This window comes from Corvus cornix, chromosome 5 (genome assembly GCF_000738735.6).
Source record: "Corvus cornix cornix isolate S_Up_H32 chromosome 5, ASM73873v5, whole genome shotgun sequence".
Classification (NCBI taxonomy): Eukaryota; Metazoa; Chordata; class Aves; order Passeriformes; family Corvidae; genus Corvus; species Corvus cornix.
Window position 1 is genome coordinate 11,899,575 of NC_046335.1, and position 19,409 is coordinate 11,918,983.

The 19,409-nt window shown below is 36.6% G+C and overlaps 1 protein-coding gene across 10 annotated transcripts in view; it reads right to left on the reverse strand.

Moving 5' to 3' along the window:
* The window catches only part of EML1 (EMAP like 1), a 122,436-nt gene continuing 103,027 nt past the window's right edge, over positions 1–19,409 (reverse strand). For all 10 annotated transcript variants that reach the window (XM_020583442.2, XM_020583441.2, XM_020583436.2 and 7 more), the window contains 14 exons: positions 18,493–18,603; positions 16,572–16,667; positions 15,924–16,058; positions 14,726–14,825; positions 12,452–12,606; positions 11,110–11,235; positions 10,719–10,850; positions 9,373–9,440; positions 7,724–7,812; positions 7,122–7,219; positions 6,909–6,996; positions 6,629–6,724; positions 1,849–1,979; positions 1–1,561 (listed from right to left, as the gene is read on the reverse strand). In XM_020583442.2, coding sequence (XP_020439031.1) covers positions 1,436–1,561; positions 1,849–1,979; positions 6,629–6,724; positions 6,909–6,996; positions 7,122–7,219; positions 7,724–7,812; positions 9,373–9,440; positions 10,719–10,850; positions 11,110–11,235; positions 12,452–12,606; positions 14,726–14,825; positions 15,924–16,058; positions 16,572–16,667; positions 18,493–18,603 — 1,551 coding nt within the window. In that variant the 3' untranslated portion in view covers positions 1–1,435. The remainder of the gene's footprint in view (positions 1,562–1,848; positions 1,980–6,628; positions 6,725–6,908; positions 6,997–7,121; positions 7,220–7,723; positions 7,813–9,372; positions 9,441–10,718; positions 10,851–11,109; positions 11,236–12,451; positions 12,607–14,725; positions 14,826–15,923; positions 16,059–16,571; positions 16,668–18,492; positions 18,604–19,409) is intronic.

Genomic DNA, 19,409 nt, shown 5'->3' on the forward strand with positions numbered 1-19,409 from the left:
TGCATGGAGAATTCACTTTAATACATGTTTATTGGTGTCCTGCACTTTCAGTGTAGGAGGCTGGAGATGTAATAAAAAAGTTTCAAAATTTATTGATTCAATTTCATTTCAACCACTCTAAACAACCAGTGCTTTAGAGTTCAGAGAATTAACATTTACTGTCCATTACAAGCAAAATTTTAATATTACCTTTTTTGAGTCCACTTAGAACTCCTCTTTTAAAATTCTTCGGATACATTCCTCATAGTAAACGATACATTTCAATCTGTGTCACAATCAACATTGATAAGGCCTTCTTAACCATTTTATACCACCTCCACTGTTACTTCATTGCAAAACACAATCTTATTTCATACTATAAATACCCATCCATGCACAAAACACAGGGGCCAGAAGTTACACATTAATATTTCATGTAGGCTTCCAAGTCTTCCTTTACCCTCTGCAGGTTTATGGTACACTTAAAAAGATATCTTTAGACTTGGTCTACTTGGTCTTAAAATACAAATATACAATATCCATAAGCATAAAAAAGTAAAGCTAGATGGCCTTACCATTTGTTATGAACTGCTAAAATCTTATACATGTACAATATAGCATCATGCTGATTAATATACATATTAGTTAAATATATGAACCAATAATGGGGATGTGGCCAAGCTTTATTGTTTTGTTTTCAAAAAGAAATTGTTCATATACAAGTAAAAAGATTTTTAATTTAAACTCATACGGACTACCTGAACCACACAGACATCTGTAAGCCCTGCTGAGAAATTCAGGTCAAACTGGGACAAAGCCTGCTGATTCATTGGAAAAGGAACACAACTCCTCATGGGTGACACCCACGGTGTGCTGTTCCCAAGAGAATGCAAATTCACCAGCATTCACATTTTCAGGTCTAGAACACTAATTTTTGCATCGTACATTGCAGTTTATACTTTTTGTAGCTATTCATCAGTCTCCAGCAGAAACAGTTCAATACCTTGACATTGTCATAGATTTTTCTAAATAAGGAGATATACAGTACAAAGTGTAGATAGTGAAACAAATAAGCACATATATACAGTCTTTGAAAGGCATTTTTGTGACCAGTTTAGCAGTGTTTATAGAAAACATTTAAGATAGTCACATTCTGCTGATACCACTGTATTGCAAACTGTCAAGCCACATTTCTTATATTAATCTTGTACTGCATTGTATATTGTACAACAGAGAACGATCATTCTTAAGGTGTGACACAATGAAAAAAAATACTAGACTGAGTAAGGTAACCAGCACAGGGCTTAATTTTCCTGAGGTTTGTAAGAATTTTTTAAACAAAAATCACAGTGACCAGGCTAAACTGCAAACATACTGTTAAGTTTTAAATATACAATTTATACATAAGTTCTGTGCATGGTCGACTCAACTGTGTATGTTCATGCAGATGTTTCCTTTAAATGACTCGCCACTGCATAATACTTGTGTCCTTTCCTCCTGTGGAGATGAGATGGGTGTCTTCACAGAGAAAATCTACATTAGTTACATGACTACTATGTCCACCGTACACGTGGCTTGGAGCCTAGAAAACACCATATTAGTGAGAATAGCAGCTGTCATTAAAGCATCTCGTTAGAACATTCATGTGACAATGAAACCAAGGCATCACATCATTCTCCTAAAGTATTTTAATATTAACTTTTAAATTTAATTACTGTCCCAATCAACCTTAAATAAATGCCTTAGATGTATAAATGCTCCCATTCTTCCTGTTTTAATGTGTTGGGGGTTTTTTTTTTTGTTCTTAGGAAAACAACATTCAATGCATTTGTGCAAACTACAAGAGTAAAGTTTTGGGAAATACCTTACCCTAAACTGTGAGCATGGATATGAGAAGAGATGTACTTTGCCAAAGTCATCTCCTGTTGATAGCAGTTTTCTTCCATGTGATCGACAGACAGCATTGATATCTGTACCATCTGAACCTTCAGGCCATACACCTGAAACACAGAGGGACTAATGAAAGGGTTTTATAATGGAAATAAAAGTGACAGCCTAAGTTTCTGTTAAAATATTAATAAAGGATGACTTGTTTAAGGAAAAGAAAAACCAAAAAAAAAAGAACTGCACCTGAGTCAGAATGTTTACTTCCGTACCAGCTAAAATCCAGATCCTAATAGGTAATCAAGCACATAAAAAAATGCTTTATTCCCTCTAGTCAGCAAGGTGCTTTTTACTCTGAGAAAAAGCATTCTGGTGAATGACAGTCATGTGTCTGAGCCTGAAAGAATTTTTATATGGTTATGTGGAAAAGTAAGGGTTACTGCTTTTATTTTCCTTTCTGCTTATGTATGAGTTAACACACTTTTTTCACATTACATGGGTTATGTTTTTTAGACTAGAGCATGATCCAAAAGCACTTTCTTTGTATTACTAAAGTCTAAAACCTATTAAACAAGACATTATATAGTTCAAATTATTATTTATTAATTAAAAGATCCTTTGAAAAGAAACTGAAGAACCTACTATATAGTTTTTAAATGCTTTTGTTATACTGTAAGTACTTCTCTTCCTTCCCCTCATACTGTACTCTTTGCTGTTCTTGCACAAAGTGGTGTCTTAAAATTAAACTTTAAGGTCAACAGTGCAAAGACCAAATCTGTGCACCACATCTTTAAAGCCTCTGAATACTTGCCTGTAATAAACTGCAATTTTACTAAAATCCACACAGTTATTGAAATTTCAGGATTTTGTATGAAGTACTGTGGGCTTTTTTCTTTTTGTTATGATTTTCTAATTTAGATTTTATCTAATCCCTACTCAACATAAAGGGCACCAAGCTTTCAGAGACCACTGTCATCTTCAGTCACAGCATGTGTTCTGCCATTATGACTTGGCAAACCCCCTGCCTTGTCTTGGTGCTGTGATTTTCAGTGCCTGTCCTAGACACCCATCCTCTGCAGTGTGCCCCTGCAGCCCTGCCCACTCGAGTGCACCTTCCTCCTCTGGTGCTGCTGCAGGTGAGGGTGAGAGAGTTGCTACTCCCCTAAGAACTCCTGCAGGCAGGACAGGCACACTCAGTTCCTCCTTCTTTGGGATACTTTTAACCCCACAGCAGGCATTTGCCATGCACCATGGGAACAGCTATCCTTCAATCACTGTGATTCTTCCCAAATACAGCCTTTGTATTGTTGCACAGCAATTCACTACAAGAGGTGATTCCATGTCTTTTTAAGGAATTACAAATTTCTGTAAATAAAATACAAAGTCTGATTTGTAGACTGCTCTTAACTTTCCTGATGTGTGTGGAAACACCTCATTGCTAGATCAGCGATAGTAAAAGAGGCCCAAAGAAATGGAAGCTGCAAAGAGAAACAGTAATTGCTACTCATGGAATTATGGACATGCAGAACAGACAGAAAAGCTCTTTTAAATATCTGCTTTGGCAAAAAGGAGGCTGTATGAATATCAAATGCTAGCTGAAAAGATGCAGGAGTCTTCCCAAGAGGTCACTATGACAAGCTGGAAATAAATCCTGAAGGAAATGGTTAAAGAAACAAGACTGCCATGTTGAAATGGGGAAAGAATAATAGCAGGGTTTTTCTTTGAATCTTTTGGTTCTTTCAAAATTTATCCCAGTGCCTCACTATCAGTTTTTATGAATATGCAAATTGAATCCCCCTTGCTGAAAAAGTAGTCCTTATTTTTTCCCATCTTCTGCAGACACGTAAAAGAGACCATTTTCTTTCTCTCATTTAAAGACTGATGCCATGCTATTTTTTCCTCCTCTTCTCTAAAATTCATTCATTACATCTCTTCTCCCAGAACAATATTTTGATGGATAATTAATTATTCTTGCTAGTCAGAACATTATCTGTTGGTCCAATGTGCAAAAACCAGAAGCAGCCATTCCAGCTGTGACTGAAGCAGATACTGATAGATGGATGATTGCTTCACATTTCACACAGCATCCTTTTCATTACACATCCCACTAATGTATCTGCCTTTCCTACAACAGTATAATGTGGTTGACTCATGTTCAGTTTGTATGCAAGAGTAATCTGATGTTTCTGTGCAGATCTACTCTCATCTGTTCTGCATTTGTACAACTGGGTTCTGCCATTCTAGTGTGGAGCCTCCTCTTTGGCTCTATTGAATTGCTTCCTTTTTTCATACCACTCCTCTACTTCTCAAGACAACTTGCTAATCCTTGAGCTTTACACCACCTACAAGCTTTACATGCTGATTTATCGTGCATGCTATTAATAAATATATTAAAACAAACATATTATTCAATTTACAGTGTTCTAGTTGGTTTTGAACACAACCAGTCTGAGCTCTGCTTTGTTTCCAGTGTTGTCAGGCTTTGTACAGTATCTTAGATTTCTTCTGTTCCTGTCCTTCACCTCAAACACTGTTCTTTTCAAATCTGGGCATGTGCTATGAACTGATACCTTGCTTGTGTATCCAGCAGCACTTGGCTCTTGAAAGAGTTTATAGATCAGTAAGTGCTTTTAAAGTCTTTGCTCCTTCACATTTAGGTGTTTGTATCACTAAAATATCCTCCCTCAAGCTCACTTCTTTACATGCTATTGACTTTCAGTTGAATCATCTCTAAACACTTCCAAACTGACTAATCTGTTCCCATGCTCAAAGACAGGTGTTCAACAGACCAGTGTTCCTTTTTCCCCCTGCGTTGGTTTATGCTGATCTGTGGGTGCTATGCATATTTTGTGATTTTTATGTGGTTCTACCAGAGGCAGAAAATATCCCTAGTTTCAGTCAGCCAGTAGCTACTGAAAAATCAATATACTAGAAGCCTCACATCCTGGATGCTGTGATTGCTGCTTCTGTGTCCAGCAGAGCGATCCCAGCAAGCATGTGAAGACTGTTCTAACTGACTGCTCTGAGGCCCCGAAGTACTGACTGACTTCCAATAAAAATGGACTGGTTTCCAACTCATTATCTATGTGCTTCTTCAATTTATTATTCTAGCCACTCACTTTGCACTTTACCCTCTCCATATGGGCTCTGAAGGTAGATATATGATCCTCCAGATATTGCATTCATTCTCCAGTTTTTCAGTACTTTGCTTATTCTCTGTGAGGTGCTGAAAATAAGTACTAATGGTCTCAAGTTGACACTAATCAGTTTTTTTTACGGATATAACAGAGTTCATCAAACTCAGATACTTTGAAAATATCTGACTTATTTCAACTTCCCAAACTACTCCTTCCCTACTGAGAGCAGTAGGCACTAACTGGGTTTGTAATCAAATTGTAGTACGTCTTTTATTAAAGAAATACTTTAAAAAGCATTGGGTTCTGTAACACTTCAGCTTTAGCAGTGTCATCTCTCCTCTCAGCTCAGTAGATTATTTTTCCCATGGTCTGTCTCCAAAAGCTGATCTGTTGTAAGGCATGGGGAAAATCTCTCTCAGGTGTGACATGCCTCCTCTGACTTTCTATGCACCAAGAGCAGCCCCAGACTCCAACAGCACTGTATTTTGCATGAATCTGAATTAACAAGTAAGGAATCCTCACATAAAGTATTTAGTATCTCAGAGTATCTGAACCTGTGATGCTAAATGCAAAGACATTGTAGCTCTGTAACTATGTGTCAGGTGTACTCAAACCCCAGAAACATGTTAATAGTTCCATAAGGGCCCCCATCCCTTAAATGAAACATATATTATGTCAACATGCAGCCAATCATCCAGGATTGCCTGCTTTTACTAAATCTGTATGCTGTGATATCCAAGTGATATCCAAGCACTGCTTGTCAGTTAAATGACAGAAAATTTGAATGTGTTTTCCCAGCATACTGCTACTGCCATAGCATCTTCAGGCACTGAAAACATGTCCTTTCTGGCTGCCTTCAAACACATCACTGCATCTATTCTACTTGAGACATGGGTGCAAATCTTCCTTGTTTACCACCTACACTAAACCAGACTCTTCTCTGAACTTCTACCATGGCTTCCTACTTTCTCTTGAGGACTCAAGAATTTGAAGCTTCTTGTACTCAATGTTTGTAACCATCTGTCTAGTTCTGCACACGTTGTAGAATGAGTACAAAGCTTCAGACTACACTGGGGAAAGTGGATCCTTCAAAACTGGCAAAAGAGAAGTCCCATGGAAACAAACCATTTGATTTTGTTGTTCTTCTTTTTGAATTCCTTTCACTCAATTTAATTGCTACAGATTGTATCACAATACAGGATAAGTTCTTAATGAGGGAGACTATAATCCATTTTGTGTTTGCACAGTAACTAGAGCAAATGAAACCAGTTCTGGTAAGGGGGTTCAACTCAGTAGCTGCCTAAATACATGAAAATTTCACAGGACTGGTACTCTAAATTAAAAATGATGAGAAGCTGCTCTACTGTGACAGAAAGGGCAGTGTGTGATTTTTTCCTTATCTCCCACTTATGTTGTAATTTGATATTTGTACTTGAAGCTTGCAAGACTATTAAATCAGAGTCTTTCTGGATTGAAATAAGAAGACAGATTGTAATAAAAATGGCATAACAGAAGTTCTGTATTTTTCCCTGAATTATGAATAGTCATGTTTCATAAGCAAAAGTTGGCATTCCAAGTGTTTGTTAATAAGAAGAATGGTAAGAGCTTGTAAGAGGAAGTATACTTACCAAAAACATGGAATCCTAAAGTACAGGTGTAAGTGGCCCATTCTATGTCTCTAGTTGTTTCAACACTCACAACTTGTTTACAAGCAGAGGGGATCCCTACAAAAGAAAGAAACCCCACATAACAACATTTTTCATTCTCAAATTATATAGATTTCTGATTACACCAGATGAATTAAAACATATGGTTGATCTTGGCAGTTGTATGGTCTCATTTAAATTTTAAATCTGTGTTAGACTGCCTGAACTTTGCACGAAAGGACTAAATATAATTCTTACTCACAGTATAAGATTTCATAGTCTCCTGAATTAGACACGAGATACTGTGAATTAACAGACCAATCCAGATGAGTAATGAAGCTGGAATGACCCTACAAAGAGGAAAAATATTGTATTAACTGCACTAACAGTGTGTCTCAATGTGACAGTATTAATACAGTGCTACAAAATACACTTCGGGTGGTAATACTGAACCAGGAGAAAAAAGGTTACTTACTGAACATTTGCCAATTCTAGTGTATTTTCTTCCATTCTCACTTACACCATATATATAAATACAGTTGTCATGGGAACCTATGGCCAAGAAGTTTCCATCTATAAACACAAAAGTGTACTGCAATTATTCCTGTAAGAAAGAACTTAGGCTAATTTTGAAAAGTTTGTATGCCACAGACAAGAGGAACTGTTTGTAAAAATGAAAACATGAAATTCTATTTTTAATTTTCCAGTTGCATATTGATGTATCTTTCAAGACTACAAAACAGCAATTTTATACAATAAATATTACTGTTAAAAACACATAACATTTCTGGAAGCAGCTATAGTCCATCTGTCCTGATTGCAACGACCTGCAGAGTTAAGTCTTTTCTTTTTCTTTTCCCTTATTCACAGTGAAACCATATTGAATGCATTGGGGAGGGAGGGAAAAGAGAACCAGAACTTTAGATACCACCCAAAAAGTCCTGCCAATGTTTCATGGCACACTTATTTTCAACTTCAGTATGGCAAGCAGGGAATTATTTTAAAACAAACCAACCCCTAACTTAATAAAAAAATTCAACACCTTTTTTTTTCCCCAGTAAATAAATGCTCTCAAACCTGGTGAGTAACGCATTACAGACAGCTGTTCATTTCCATCTGTGTGTACAGTGACCAAGTCTTTTGTTTCTGTGTCAAACACAAACCACCTGTTGTAAACACAGAAAGAGGCCAATAAATCATTCCATAAGGAATTTAAATCTACTGTAATCTTGACCAACTTTTCTTCTGTCAAAATAGCATAAGTTTTATACCAAGAAGAGAAAAACAGCAACTGCTACTCAGTTTGGTCTATTTTTACTTTAACACAAGGATAGTTTCTTTCACATCTTTTTTAAGCATAAAAATGATCAGGCATTGACCCCAATAGCAATCTTCAGATTTTAGTTTGTTTTAATATGTCATGCATAAGAATAAAGTAAGCTTTGCTTTTGATCTCCCTTCTCCTTTAATGACCTTCCTCTATGCTATGCTGATGTTTAAATTGATGCCTGTATTAAATCCTAGAGCAAGGGAAAACACAAGCAAGCATCAGGACCATTATCTACTGATAGAAGAAAGAGATGAGGTAATTTATTTTAAAGTGAATTAATTTATTATTTTTTCAGTAGTTTAATTTAATTAATTAATTTTACTGAACCAAAAATTAGTTTGTGGAAACATGTAGAAAGGACAAAGATAAAATTTGCATTTCAATACTTGAATCAGATTAATAAAGACAAAGAAAAGATTCCTCTCAAAGCTTCTCCTTTTGTTTTCCTTTATTTAGTAAATAAAGTACATTCAGTAACAAAAGTCAGTCCTTTATTTAGGACTGACATACAATCTGAAACAAGCTTGCCTCATAACCTACAAGCTTCCTATATGCTCTCAGTGAACTGGAACTGTTTTCATTACTAACAGCCAAGTCTGCCCTCAAGTGACATTAAAGGAGAGGATGAAGTTAGGCAAAGGCAGTCCCTCCTCTGAGAGACAACCACACATAAACCCACCAGCTGCCACTGTTGTGACCAAGGGCTCAACCTCCTGTGAAAAATACTCTCCTGCACCTCAGTTTCCTCTGCCTTGTTTACCCCTCACTCTTCATGCAGAACAAGTTTCTTAATATGCATTTTTACACTATGTCTAGCACAGTGGAACATTCACCAAATTTTTTTAAAGCCTCTGGTTGTCACTGCATTAGGGATCATGAACCACTTGCTACATTTTCCAACATACAAAATTCTTCTACGTGATTTCCTCCATGCAGCCCTAAAGACCTCGGAGGAAATCTCTCCACATCTGCAAAGTTAACCCACTATCTCAGACTCCTCAAGCCTCTCATTTGTCCCAGTGGACACAAAGATTTAACACTGAGGTCACTGGTACGGTGACAATATCTCCCTGCCTCCATGCTTGGTCTCACAGCTAACCTAGACTTCCTGCCCTCTCTAAATGTCCTGCTCCCATTGATCTTACGCTGTCACTCTCCCAGGGCAGAAACCATCTCTTTGTTCATGCAACACTCAGCAAACACAGGGTGCTAGCCCAAGCCTAGGGTTTCTAGGCACTAAGGCAATACAAATAAATTTCACTGTGACATTCAATAGAAATCAATAGGAAATAAAGATATTTCATGCATACATCTGCAAAGCCAGAACGTGAACTTGGACATGAGCTGGAAAAATCAGTGTTTGTTGGTGCCCAAAGTGTAGCTCTGCACATCTTACCTTCCAGTCAGCGTCCCTACTGCAACGACAGATGCTGAAGGATGAAAACCTGAAGACTGTGCTGGATCCTAAAATGTTTCAGAAAGAAGCACACTTTTTTACCAGTCCAAGTTACCAAGTTATAACAAAAACACAATTCAATTATCTGCCTCTGGAACATAGTAAAACTCTCTTGTTGATTTTTTTTTTTTTTCTCTTTCAATATAAACTTGAGAGGCAAAAAAAATTAACTAATTGAAATATTATCCAATTAACTTATTTTCCCTCTATACAAGGCCGCTGTTATCTCTTCTTTACTGTCTAAAAATAACTTGGCAAGTGATTTCATAACAATAACAACAAATCACAAAGAAGTAAGAGATAAAAATAACTTCTTAAACTAGAGAATTAAGCATCAAAGCTGCAGTTTACCTACAGACTAAAGAACAAACAATCCCCTTATCCAACAAAGGTATGTGGCACTTTGCAGGAGGGATAAAGCCTAACTCCTACACACAACAACACCTTTTTCCAGCACCTGCCAAGCTGCAGCTCAGTGGGGGATTAAGGGTATAAACTGGGTTTCTTATTTTGTATGCAAGCTTAAAACATTTTACTTTGTAAAATTCTAGTGTTTTTCTTGCAATTTAAACATATGCCTAAAAAACAAGGCAAGCATTTTCTTTCTAACACTTGTCCAGTTATGAAGAATGAGGTCCAGAACTCTTCAAGTTATAGCAGACAAAACCAATAGAAATAACTTTTTTTTTTCTGATACCATTAAAACATAATTTGAAAATGTAAGCAAAAACCCCAGTTTAGTTATCTATCTCATGGAAATGCTTGTGTCCTTAATTTTCTGTATTTTAAAACAGTATCACACTGTAGCTGTTTTAGTAAACCTGTTGATATTTTTAGTAACTGGTGATTATTAGCCCTAGAGGCCAGGTGGAAAGGACATTCTCATTAATTATAAGCAAGTGACTAATTTAAAAGAATTACTAACTCTAAAGAAAATTTCAGAGAATTTTTGAGATCCAGGATTTCTATGCACAGTTTCTAAAACACTACAGCATTCCAGAAAGGAAAATGTCCTAATTTTTTAAAAGTATGATTTCATAGCAAATGCTAAGATATTTCATTGAATAAACCAGAGGTTCAAACAGTGCATTTAATGTAACTTGTACTCAGAATAGCTACATTAAAAAGCTTTTACACTGATCTCTATGACAAAAATAGGTTAACATGAAATGATTTTTCCCCTCAATGTTAGTATTTTAAGATATTTAAAATCAATAATCTTAAGAAAAAACCAAAATTACTAGAGAATTTCTATAACAGGAGAGCTGTATTTAATAAATTTATACCTCTATAATCTTGTTCCAGATAGGATGGTGAGTGGTTGCATCCCAGAGTGTAATGTGTTTGTCATGTCCACATGTGAAGAACTGAGGCTTAGAGGAATGGACTGCAAGTCCCCAAAGCTCATCGGTGTGACCCTACACAAGCAGAGATGTTTTTTGACAAGGACAGGCCATCAAAACGAAACATGTTTAAACAGTATTAAAATGACCAAACTACATATTAAGACATTTCAAAAATACGTTAGCTCTAGGTAGATACATATTTATAATGATTATTGATGAAAGTACTGTAATAATAAATCAAATAGATGCATATTTATGCAACTTAACTTTAAGCAGTATCTTTACTGCTCTTACACACTTAGAAGTGTTCTCATAAGGAAACACAGCTTACCTGGGTAATTGGGAAAAAATTTCCTGATAGTGTGCCCTGTAGGACAAAGTTTCTGGTTGTTCCTATTAATACAACGTCCCCTTTTCCCTCTGCTACTGTTCTTATTGGACCAAACTGCTCAGGAATCTGTGGTCATAACAGCCAAAGGGTAGATAAGTCAGGCAATTTGTCAAGTATTGCCATTTTTAAAGACACATGGCCTAGCAAATGTGTTTTTAATAGCTATTGCAGAGAGAAAAAATGAAACACATTAATACATGTACCTGTCTTGCAAAACTTTATAACAATTTGCATCAACTCAGTAACTTCTGTAACACTGCAAGACAAGATATCCTTACCTACAGAATACTCAGATAAACCAAGTATTTCAAGAAACACAGAAGGTTCCTTCATGCTACGTTAATTCAATAGAATTTAATTGCAGCTGTGATATCAGACTAAACATTTCTACTCAGAGTATTTTCTTGCAATGAATGTTTCTTTAATTGCAGCCTAGGTTCTGAAAGAGCCAGTGCAAATCTCCAAAATAAAGTTCAAGGGAAGATATAAAATAACAAGGAATACCAACAAATAAGAGAAAAAGGACTCTACAGTTAGAAACAGCACAACAAGCATGTACCTTGTGCTGTGTTAAAAACTGAATTACAGAAACAGACATGCCATTCCAGTTGCATATATATTTGCAACACTTAATATTATTATTTATTATATAGTAGAGTTGAAGCCCTTCCTCAGAGTTTTACGCTGATTCTTCTCTTACTTTCAGCATGTAAACAGTCACTGTAGTTCTGTCCAAACAAATTCTGCTTTAATCTTTTAAGTTTCTACATAGCAACTAGATTACTTTTCAAATTTTGTTTAAATCATATTCAAAAAACAGCAACATCAACTTTAAGTATTAAAACCCTCAAAAAATCCTCACATCATTTTGGGAAAGAAGAAAGTACAAGACCATTTCAATACTGTAATATGCTGAAGTTAAACATTACCTCACATTATTAAATGCAAAGAAAGGAAGAAATAATACAGAAGGATATGAACACAAGATTTGTTTTCCAGTTACCATAGAACTTAGAAAGGAAATACTATGTTAATGAATAGGGAATCACCGGAACGACCTGAGGACTCAAAACTTGTGAAGTCCTGTGCAGGGCCAGGAGCCAGACTCGATGATCCTGATGGATCCCTTCCAACTCAGCATATGATAACATTGTATTTTACCATTGATTTGCTTTCCCACAGAATACACATCCATAACAAAAAAAATTATTAAGAAAGCTGCTCAGAGGACAAGAGGATTTCATTTTAAGTAGCAAAGTAATTTCAAGATAGGCCGTATCACCTCAGTTTTGTGAATTTTTTGGTAATTTCCATTCCAAGATATCAGCTTTCTGTCTTTTCCACCTCCTGATACCAGTGTGCCATCTCGCAGCATACACAGTGCAAATATTCCACCCTCGTGTGCTCCTTGAACTGCGTGGCTTATTCTGTTGGTACCTGAATAGAAGAAAAAAGACATTACTACTGAAATACTCAGCTTAATAGCTCCTTTTCTCTCCATTTCTCTATCTGTCAAGGATTGCATCTAAACAGTGATAACAGTGGGCATGAAATGCTGGACCAAAACACACAGACCCACAGAAGAGGCTGAATTAATATGTCTTATGATATATTCCCCCCATCTCAAAAATGAAAAGTATACATACTCAGTCCAGGCCAAGGACAAAGTAAAATAGGTTCATTTAAACCTTCCATGGGGGTTTAGCAAAATAATTTCACATCACACTTGACCTGCAGTAGCACTACACGCCTTATCAGCAAAGAAACCATAACCCAGTCACTTTTATCCTCCAAAGATAATCCACAGCCTCCTGATCCTGAACTTGTACCAAAATTTGACTAAGTTAGAGGTCCTTGTATATCTGGCAGAATGTGCTGATCAGTCTCCAGAGGAGCCTGTACTTCTCTATTGGTAAACTCGGCTTGTTCATGTAGCTTCTTAGACTCAACACCTTCAAAACCAACTACATTAGATTAAGTATCTCTAATTTGGTGAATCATTACTATTGTGAAGTGCAAATAAATGATTACTAGTGATTCTATTACTGAAATGTGCACCTTGCATCAAATCTTGGATAACTTGATGTTTAGCACAAAAGAGGGGCTGATGCAAGTTAGGAAAAAACAATTGCCTTTTCCTTCATCCACATCTATGCATATAATGTGTCAGGTACAACTAATTTCTATTAAGAGAAGTTTTTGCTAAGGATACTTTGACCTGGTGGAAGCAGCCCTCTCTTGCACATAGAGCTCTGAGTCAAAAGTAGTGAAAACATAGAAAGTACACTGTACTGAGAAAGAAAAACAAGAAAAACATTTTTGTCCAACTCTAAAGAGCTGGCAGAAGTTGAGGAGATCTTGAGCACACTGAGAATTGCCTTTTATTTCTGGGAGAAAGGGCAGAAGAGGGAGAAAGGGAGAAGGGCTTGCAGTCAAGGCAGAAATTAGTCTACCAGCATGATGGCAAACTGGCCCCTGAGCAGCGCACTGCCCCTGTTTCCCTTGTCTGTCGAGAGTCCAAAACAACAATGAAGAACAGGGACATGAGACTATGCAATTTCTAAAGTCAGCTTAGAAGGAAAAGTGTTGAAGTGCCTTGCTTTAAATTATTATAAGTAAAAGGAAAGGTAAATAAATGAGAAGCCAAGTTACAAACACCATATCCACCCCTATCTTCAACAGCAGTGTAGTGGCCAAGGAGATAATTAGCTGACAGTCCTTGATTGAAAAAGAAATCTACAAAAACAGCTCGGTAAGGCCCAAACGGGTAACTGATTCACTGTGTTGTTTTCAGGGTCTTATCCCTTTGAGTAGTATCTTGGGAGAAAGCACTGAGTAAATGAGAGAAAGCTGTCATGCATATCCCTTCTTCCTTTACTAATAAAGCCTCCTTTAAGGGATTCTCCTTATTCCCCTGCATGGCATCTCAGACACTAAGTAAACGTTTAGGATGTTGCTGCTGTTTGCCCTCCAGCAGGCATTGACTTTTGCTGCCTAAAAAAAGGTCTCCTCTTACTAGAAAATGCTTTTTAAGAAGTTCTTCCTATCTATCTGTTCTTCTGAAATAAAGCTGAGGAATTCAATTACATACGAATACATTTTAGCTTGACTTCCTAGGAAAACAAATACTGCTGTTTGTTGTCTTTTTAAAGGCGTGTGTCAATAGGCATAATTTCTGCAAACAGTAGAGAGGGCCAGTATAGGAGACTGGAGATCATCAATTACATTAAAAATATTTCTTTCTATCCCAATGATTAAGGAAAGAACTTTTCTTGGCATCTCTTACATCAGTAAAAGCCCTACATGCTGGCACAGCTCTGTGATTCAGTATTTGACCATAGGGAATGCGTTCAATAGAATTTTGTGCTCTAGCAGTTAGGTATAGATACTCTAGCTTTTTGTAGAAAAGAATCCAGACATAATCTGCTGGACTGGTCTTGGGAAAGAGCTCAAGATAAAACAAAACTTATTCTTCTTAAAATGATGCTTTACAGTCAAGCCTACACTCACAGTCTGTAATACTAAGATTGAAGTTAATAGTGAAATTTTATCTTACCTTTCCCCCAAACCAAAATGTTTCCACTTGAGTCTCCTGTAATAGTATCACCATTTTCAGAAAAGGTCACACACAGGACAAATTTTGGCTTCTCTTGTTTCTGCATGGTTATGAAAAATACACACTCACAGCAACACACAACCCATGGATTTTAACTTTATGCATTTGGACAATTTAGTTTAGTCTTATACAGCTCTATTATTACTTAAATATCTACAAGAGTTAAACACATTCCTACAGTCTAAACAGAATAGTCTGTGCAAGGGCAGAAGATGCATCAGCTGAGGTTTGTGGCCCAGTTCTGCACCCTTTAATTGCAAGCTGGGGACAGAGTGAGTGAGAAAGCCTGCCAACATGTAACACTTGACCAGGAACGCTCTGAGATAAACCAAGTCTACTGCAGAATGCCAAAGAGAGAAAAATCTATTAAAAATGCATGAGAAATAAAATGTTAACAAAATGTAAATGCATTTTCTCAGCATCTCCTCCTGATTTCACACAAAGTACATTAATTGACATTGCATTTAGTTGTTGTCACTATCCTTGGGAGCCACAACTCCACAAGCAGTTAACTAGCAGCCACTGGAGTTATCTGCAGTCACTGCAAACATCCCTCAGTTGTGCATGCAACTGCTGTATAGCTTAGTCTATATTCAAGAACAAAACCAAATCAAAACCTTGAAATGAAAATTATATTTACCAAATAGTGGTCATCTCAATGTGTGTTTAAACGACATATGTGCATGTGTCTGAGCAGAACAGAGGCAAAGGGAAGAAAATTCATACAGATGTATTTTTTTGGGGGTCTTTCCTCTGACAAAATAAAAATCTCTTCTATCACTCTCTCTGTTTTTGCTTTTGTTTTTTCTTTTATTTTTTTAACCTGAGATAATCATAGAGAGTTTTAAGGTAATTTTATTTTGCCCAGGGTGTGGGGTGGGAGGGTGGAGGTACATGGCAAAGAGAATATAGGAAAAGGAATACAAGGAACAATATGGTAATTGCACTTCAAAATTTCAATGTGGAAGTTTTACCCATGGAAACACTCTCTGTGCCATACCATGAATGCCACCTGAGTTTCTGCAACATTTCAAGTTTAATAACAATCACTTGTTTTGATTTACTCAAACCTTATTAAAACTTAGTTCTGTATGACTGTATCATTACTATAAACATAAAATTAAGAGAAATATTTTACCTCAAATAATCCTTGCTTTTTAATAAGGGAATTCCCTTCTAGTGTCCAAAAATAAAGGTGTGATTTTCCACAAGTGACTATTATATTTGTATCAGTAGGATGAAAATCTGCAGCAAATACAGCCTCATTAGAGCACTTGGAAGGAAAAAGAAAAACATTGTATCAAAATCTAAAATGCACAGGAAAGAAACAATATTACATGGTTCTCTAGTTAGATAAACTGATACTTCTGATGTAAGAAAAATTCGGAGCTATTAATTTTACTAACATGGTCTGGAATACTTTGTAGTCAAAAGATTTCATGTCTTTATGAGTTAATATCAAAATGTATTCTTCAAAACCATGTCAGGTAATGACACCTGCTACACAAAAGATTAGTTCAGGATATTTTTCCTGCACATGCTCCTATCATTTCTGCCCAGAATTTTCTGATCAATTCTAGAATGACAACAATAGCAAAATTTAAAAAAATCCAAAACTATTGGGATAATCTCAACAGAAAGAAAGTATTCCCATTCTTCATGTTCCTTGCCTTTTATACAGTGAAAACGTTAAAAAGGCACAGAAAGTTAAATACAGAAAGATATTTTATTACAAGAAACCAGATCTACATACAAGCAAGTAGTACAAAATATCTTATTGCAACACCTTGACATCTGCCAGCTTTTCTTCTTTCTGCCAGTCCCACACTGAAAGCACATGGTCGTTGGAGTCATCCACAGAGCACAGGCTACTTCCTCCATTCTGAGGCAAAACATGGGAAATATTAATGCATCACCCGAACAACACGAGGAACATGTAAATACGCATTCAAAATAATCAAATACGTATGTGTAAGTGGAGATATTTATACATATTTACACTTTAACTGTTATACATGTAGTTATATCTCCATAAAATATAGTAATTTATAGGGTCATTGAAAAACAAGGCTTAAAAGGGACCTAGAAATGGAACTCTTGCAAACTGCAGTCAAATGTCAGGAATGTGCTAGGTATCTCTTTACAATATGATCTCTTATCATATTCAGTAGTGGAAATTCCAAAGGCAAACTACATCATTATCTATTTTATTAAGAAGGCTTTTCCTGATAATTATACTGGATTTCTTTCTTTGCAATTTAAACCAATTATTTCTTCCCAGATGTTTGTTAACACATGAAACAATTTTATTCTTCATATTGGTATAATAGATCAAAATCAGAGAACACAGTAAGGAATTAGAAAACAACTTATTCCTGACAAGTGTCTTTTTTGTAGTTACGACATTTATCCCTCTTTCTAATCTTAATTACCCTAATTCCTTCATTTTTTCTTCATGCATCATGTTTCCTAGACCTTCTCCTGTTGGTACTCATTTTTCTGATGTGTCTTTTTACATATGAGGTTGCTTGGTTGTTATCCTGATGATTCAGGCCCACAATACACATCAGACACAACTACAAAAACAACTGTGCCAAGGCAACCCATGAGAGACAGGATTAAGAAACCTGAAGAGAGGGCTGCCTAAAATGAGAGAAGTACTGCTACAGAATGGGAAGTGATGCTCAGAACAGGCCAAGACAAAATCACAAAGCAAACATATTAAACACTTGCTTTCTTCTGGCAAATGCCAATAGTGCTCCTCTGTTATTATGCACCTATTTCCCTCCAGGGGGATATTTACAGAGCATTTGCTTGCTATTCCTTTTTATCCTTCAAAGGTGATGTCGAGCTGCGTTAGCTTTCACCTTTGTATTCTTAACTAGCTCTCCCAATACACCCCTCTCTTTTCTACTTTCTATAAACATAGTCATCAATGGATTTCAATTCTTTGTAGAAACTTTCACTGAAGTAAATTTTGCCTAGGGAGTACACCAGGTAGTCCTCTCCTATTTAAATATGCTGTCAAGATAACCAGACACCACCACATACACTGCTTACAGATTCTGTTGTACATGGCACGTTTTGATGCTTGCACGTGCCAGGTCACAGACTCAAGTTTTTATATGGGACTCAAATGCTGCCTATATCAGCATATAAATATTTTCTTTATCTCTCTGATAGATTAGAGTTCAAATGATAATGCCAGCAAGCAAACAACAGGATTTTACTTTCTACAATCCTTTCTCCATATGCTTTCGCTGCTTTTAAGCAAAAGATTTTGACTCTCCTATGGGAGCCTCCATTTTTTAAAAGTCTTTTATCAATCACTTTAGGCACAGTGAGAGGGTTAAAAGGTGCAGAGAGAGTAAATTTCTTATGTAGGAAGAAACAGAATAGGATGATTCAAGAAAAGTAGGGATGCTGAAATTTCAAGTACACAAGTATTTTTGCAGCTGCTGAAGAAATTAATTGCAGTTTATTTTAAGCATATGGTAAATCTCCGAGACTGCTGAGATATTGTTAACTTTAATAGCAACCTGAACTGTTGGAAACAAGTGGCCTGCAAGCTTTCCTCCTCTAAAGAGGAACCTGAGAGAAGAGACAGCTTGGAAGTTTGTTTTGAAACAAACTAAACTAAATTTGAAAGATTTCGAAGATCTTTCCAGCAAACAGCCTTAATGTGACTATTCATTTACTTTACTTACAGATTTAGAAAAAGCAATGCAAGTGACAGCTCGGTCAAAAAACCCCATTCCGATGACATGCAGCGTATTCAGAGTTACAGAATCCCAGACACGCACGTGTGGTGGCAATTGCTATAAAACACACACGGAAAAAGAATCAGCTGAAACAATGATGGCAAAAACCCATCAGGATTTTTAAAAAGAGAATACATCTGAAAAAAGAAATTATCACAATTGAAGGTATGAAAATTATCAGAACTTCTCTAGAGTCACCCCTGTAAGCAAACTACAAATAGTCTGCTGATTACTGTGCCTAGGACCAATATCTGGGACTGACTATCCAGAGTGTACAGCACTTCAGGTCCCACTGACCTCAGTTAGTTCACTGAAGTTCATGGCCACTGAGATAGTCATCATGAAGTGAACATAGTTGATGACTTTGTGACATGGGATTTACTGGTAGGCCCAGGAACAGTTTAAACTGTACCTACTGAGATAACTCCGGTAAATGTAAAAGGTAAAAGTGTGAAAAGAAGCTTAGGAATTTTTAAAATGTAATTCATTTTAACATCATGAAAATGGCTAGGGAAAATAACTTTATGTTTAAACTCTTCTTTAAAACAGTAATCAGAACGAGATTGATTTTTGTAAATAAGATTCCAGCTATACATCCTGGCTCCAGACCAACTCCCTGTGAAAGCTCCGTGGTCCCCCTTCCCTCCATCCCTCCCCTCGCTCAGCCTTTGGCTCCGGGAGCCCCGCGATGCCTCCCACAGACACCAGGGGGCAGCCCGGGAAAGCTGGTGGAGTCTTTCCTGCTCACAAGCAGCGAAACTGTCCTTCAACATAAATAAAAATATATAAAAAAGCCCCAAGGCCACAACAGTACCTAGGTTATAGAAGTGGTTTTTATATACCTATACACCAAATTCCTCTCA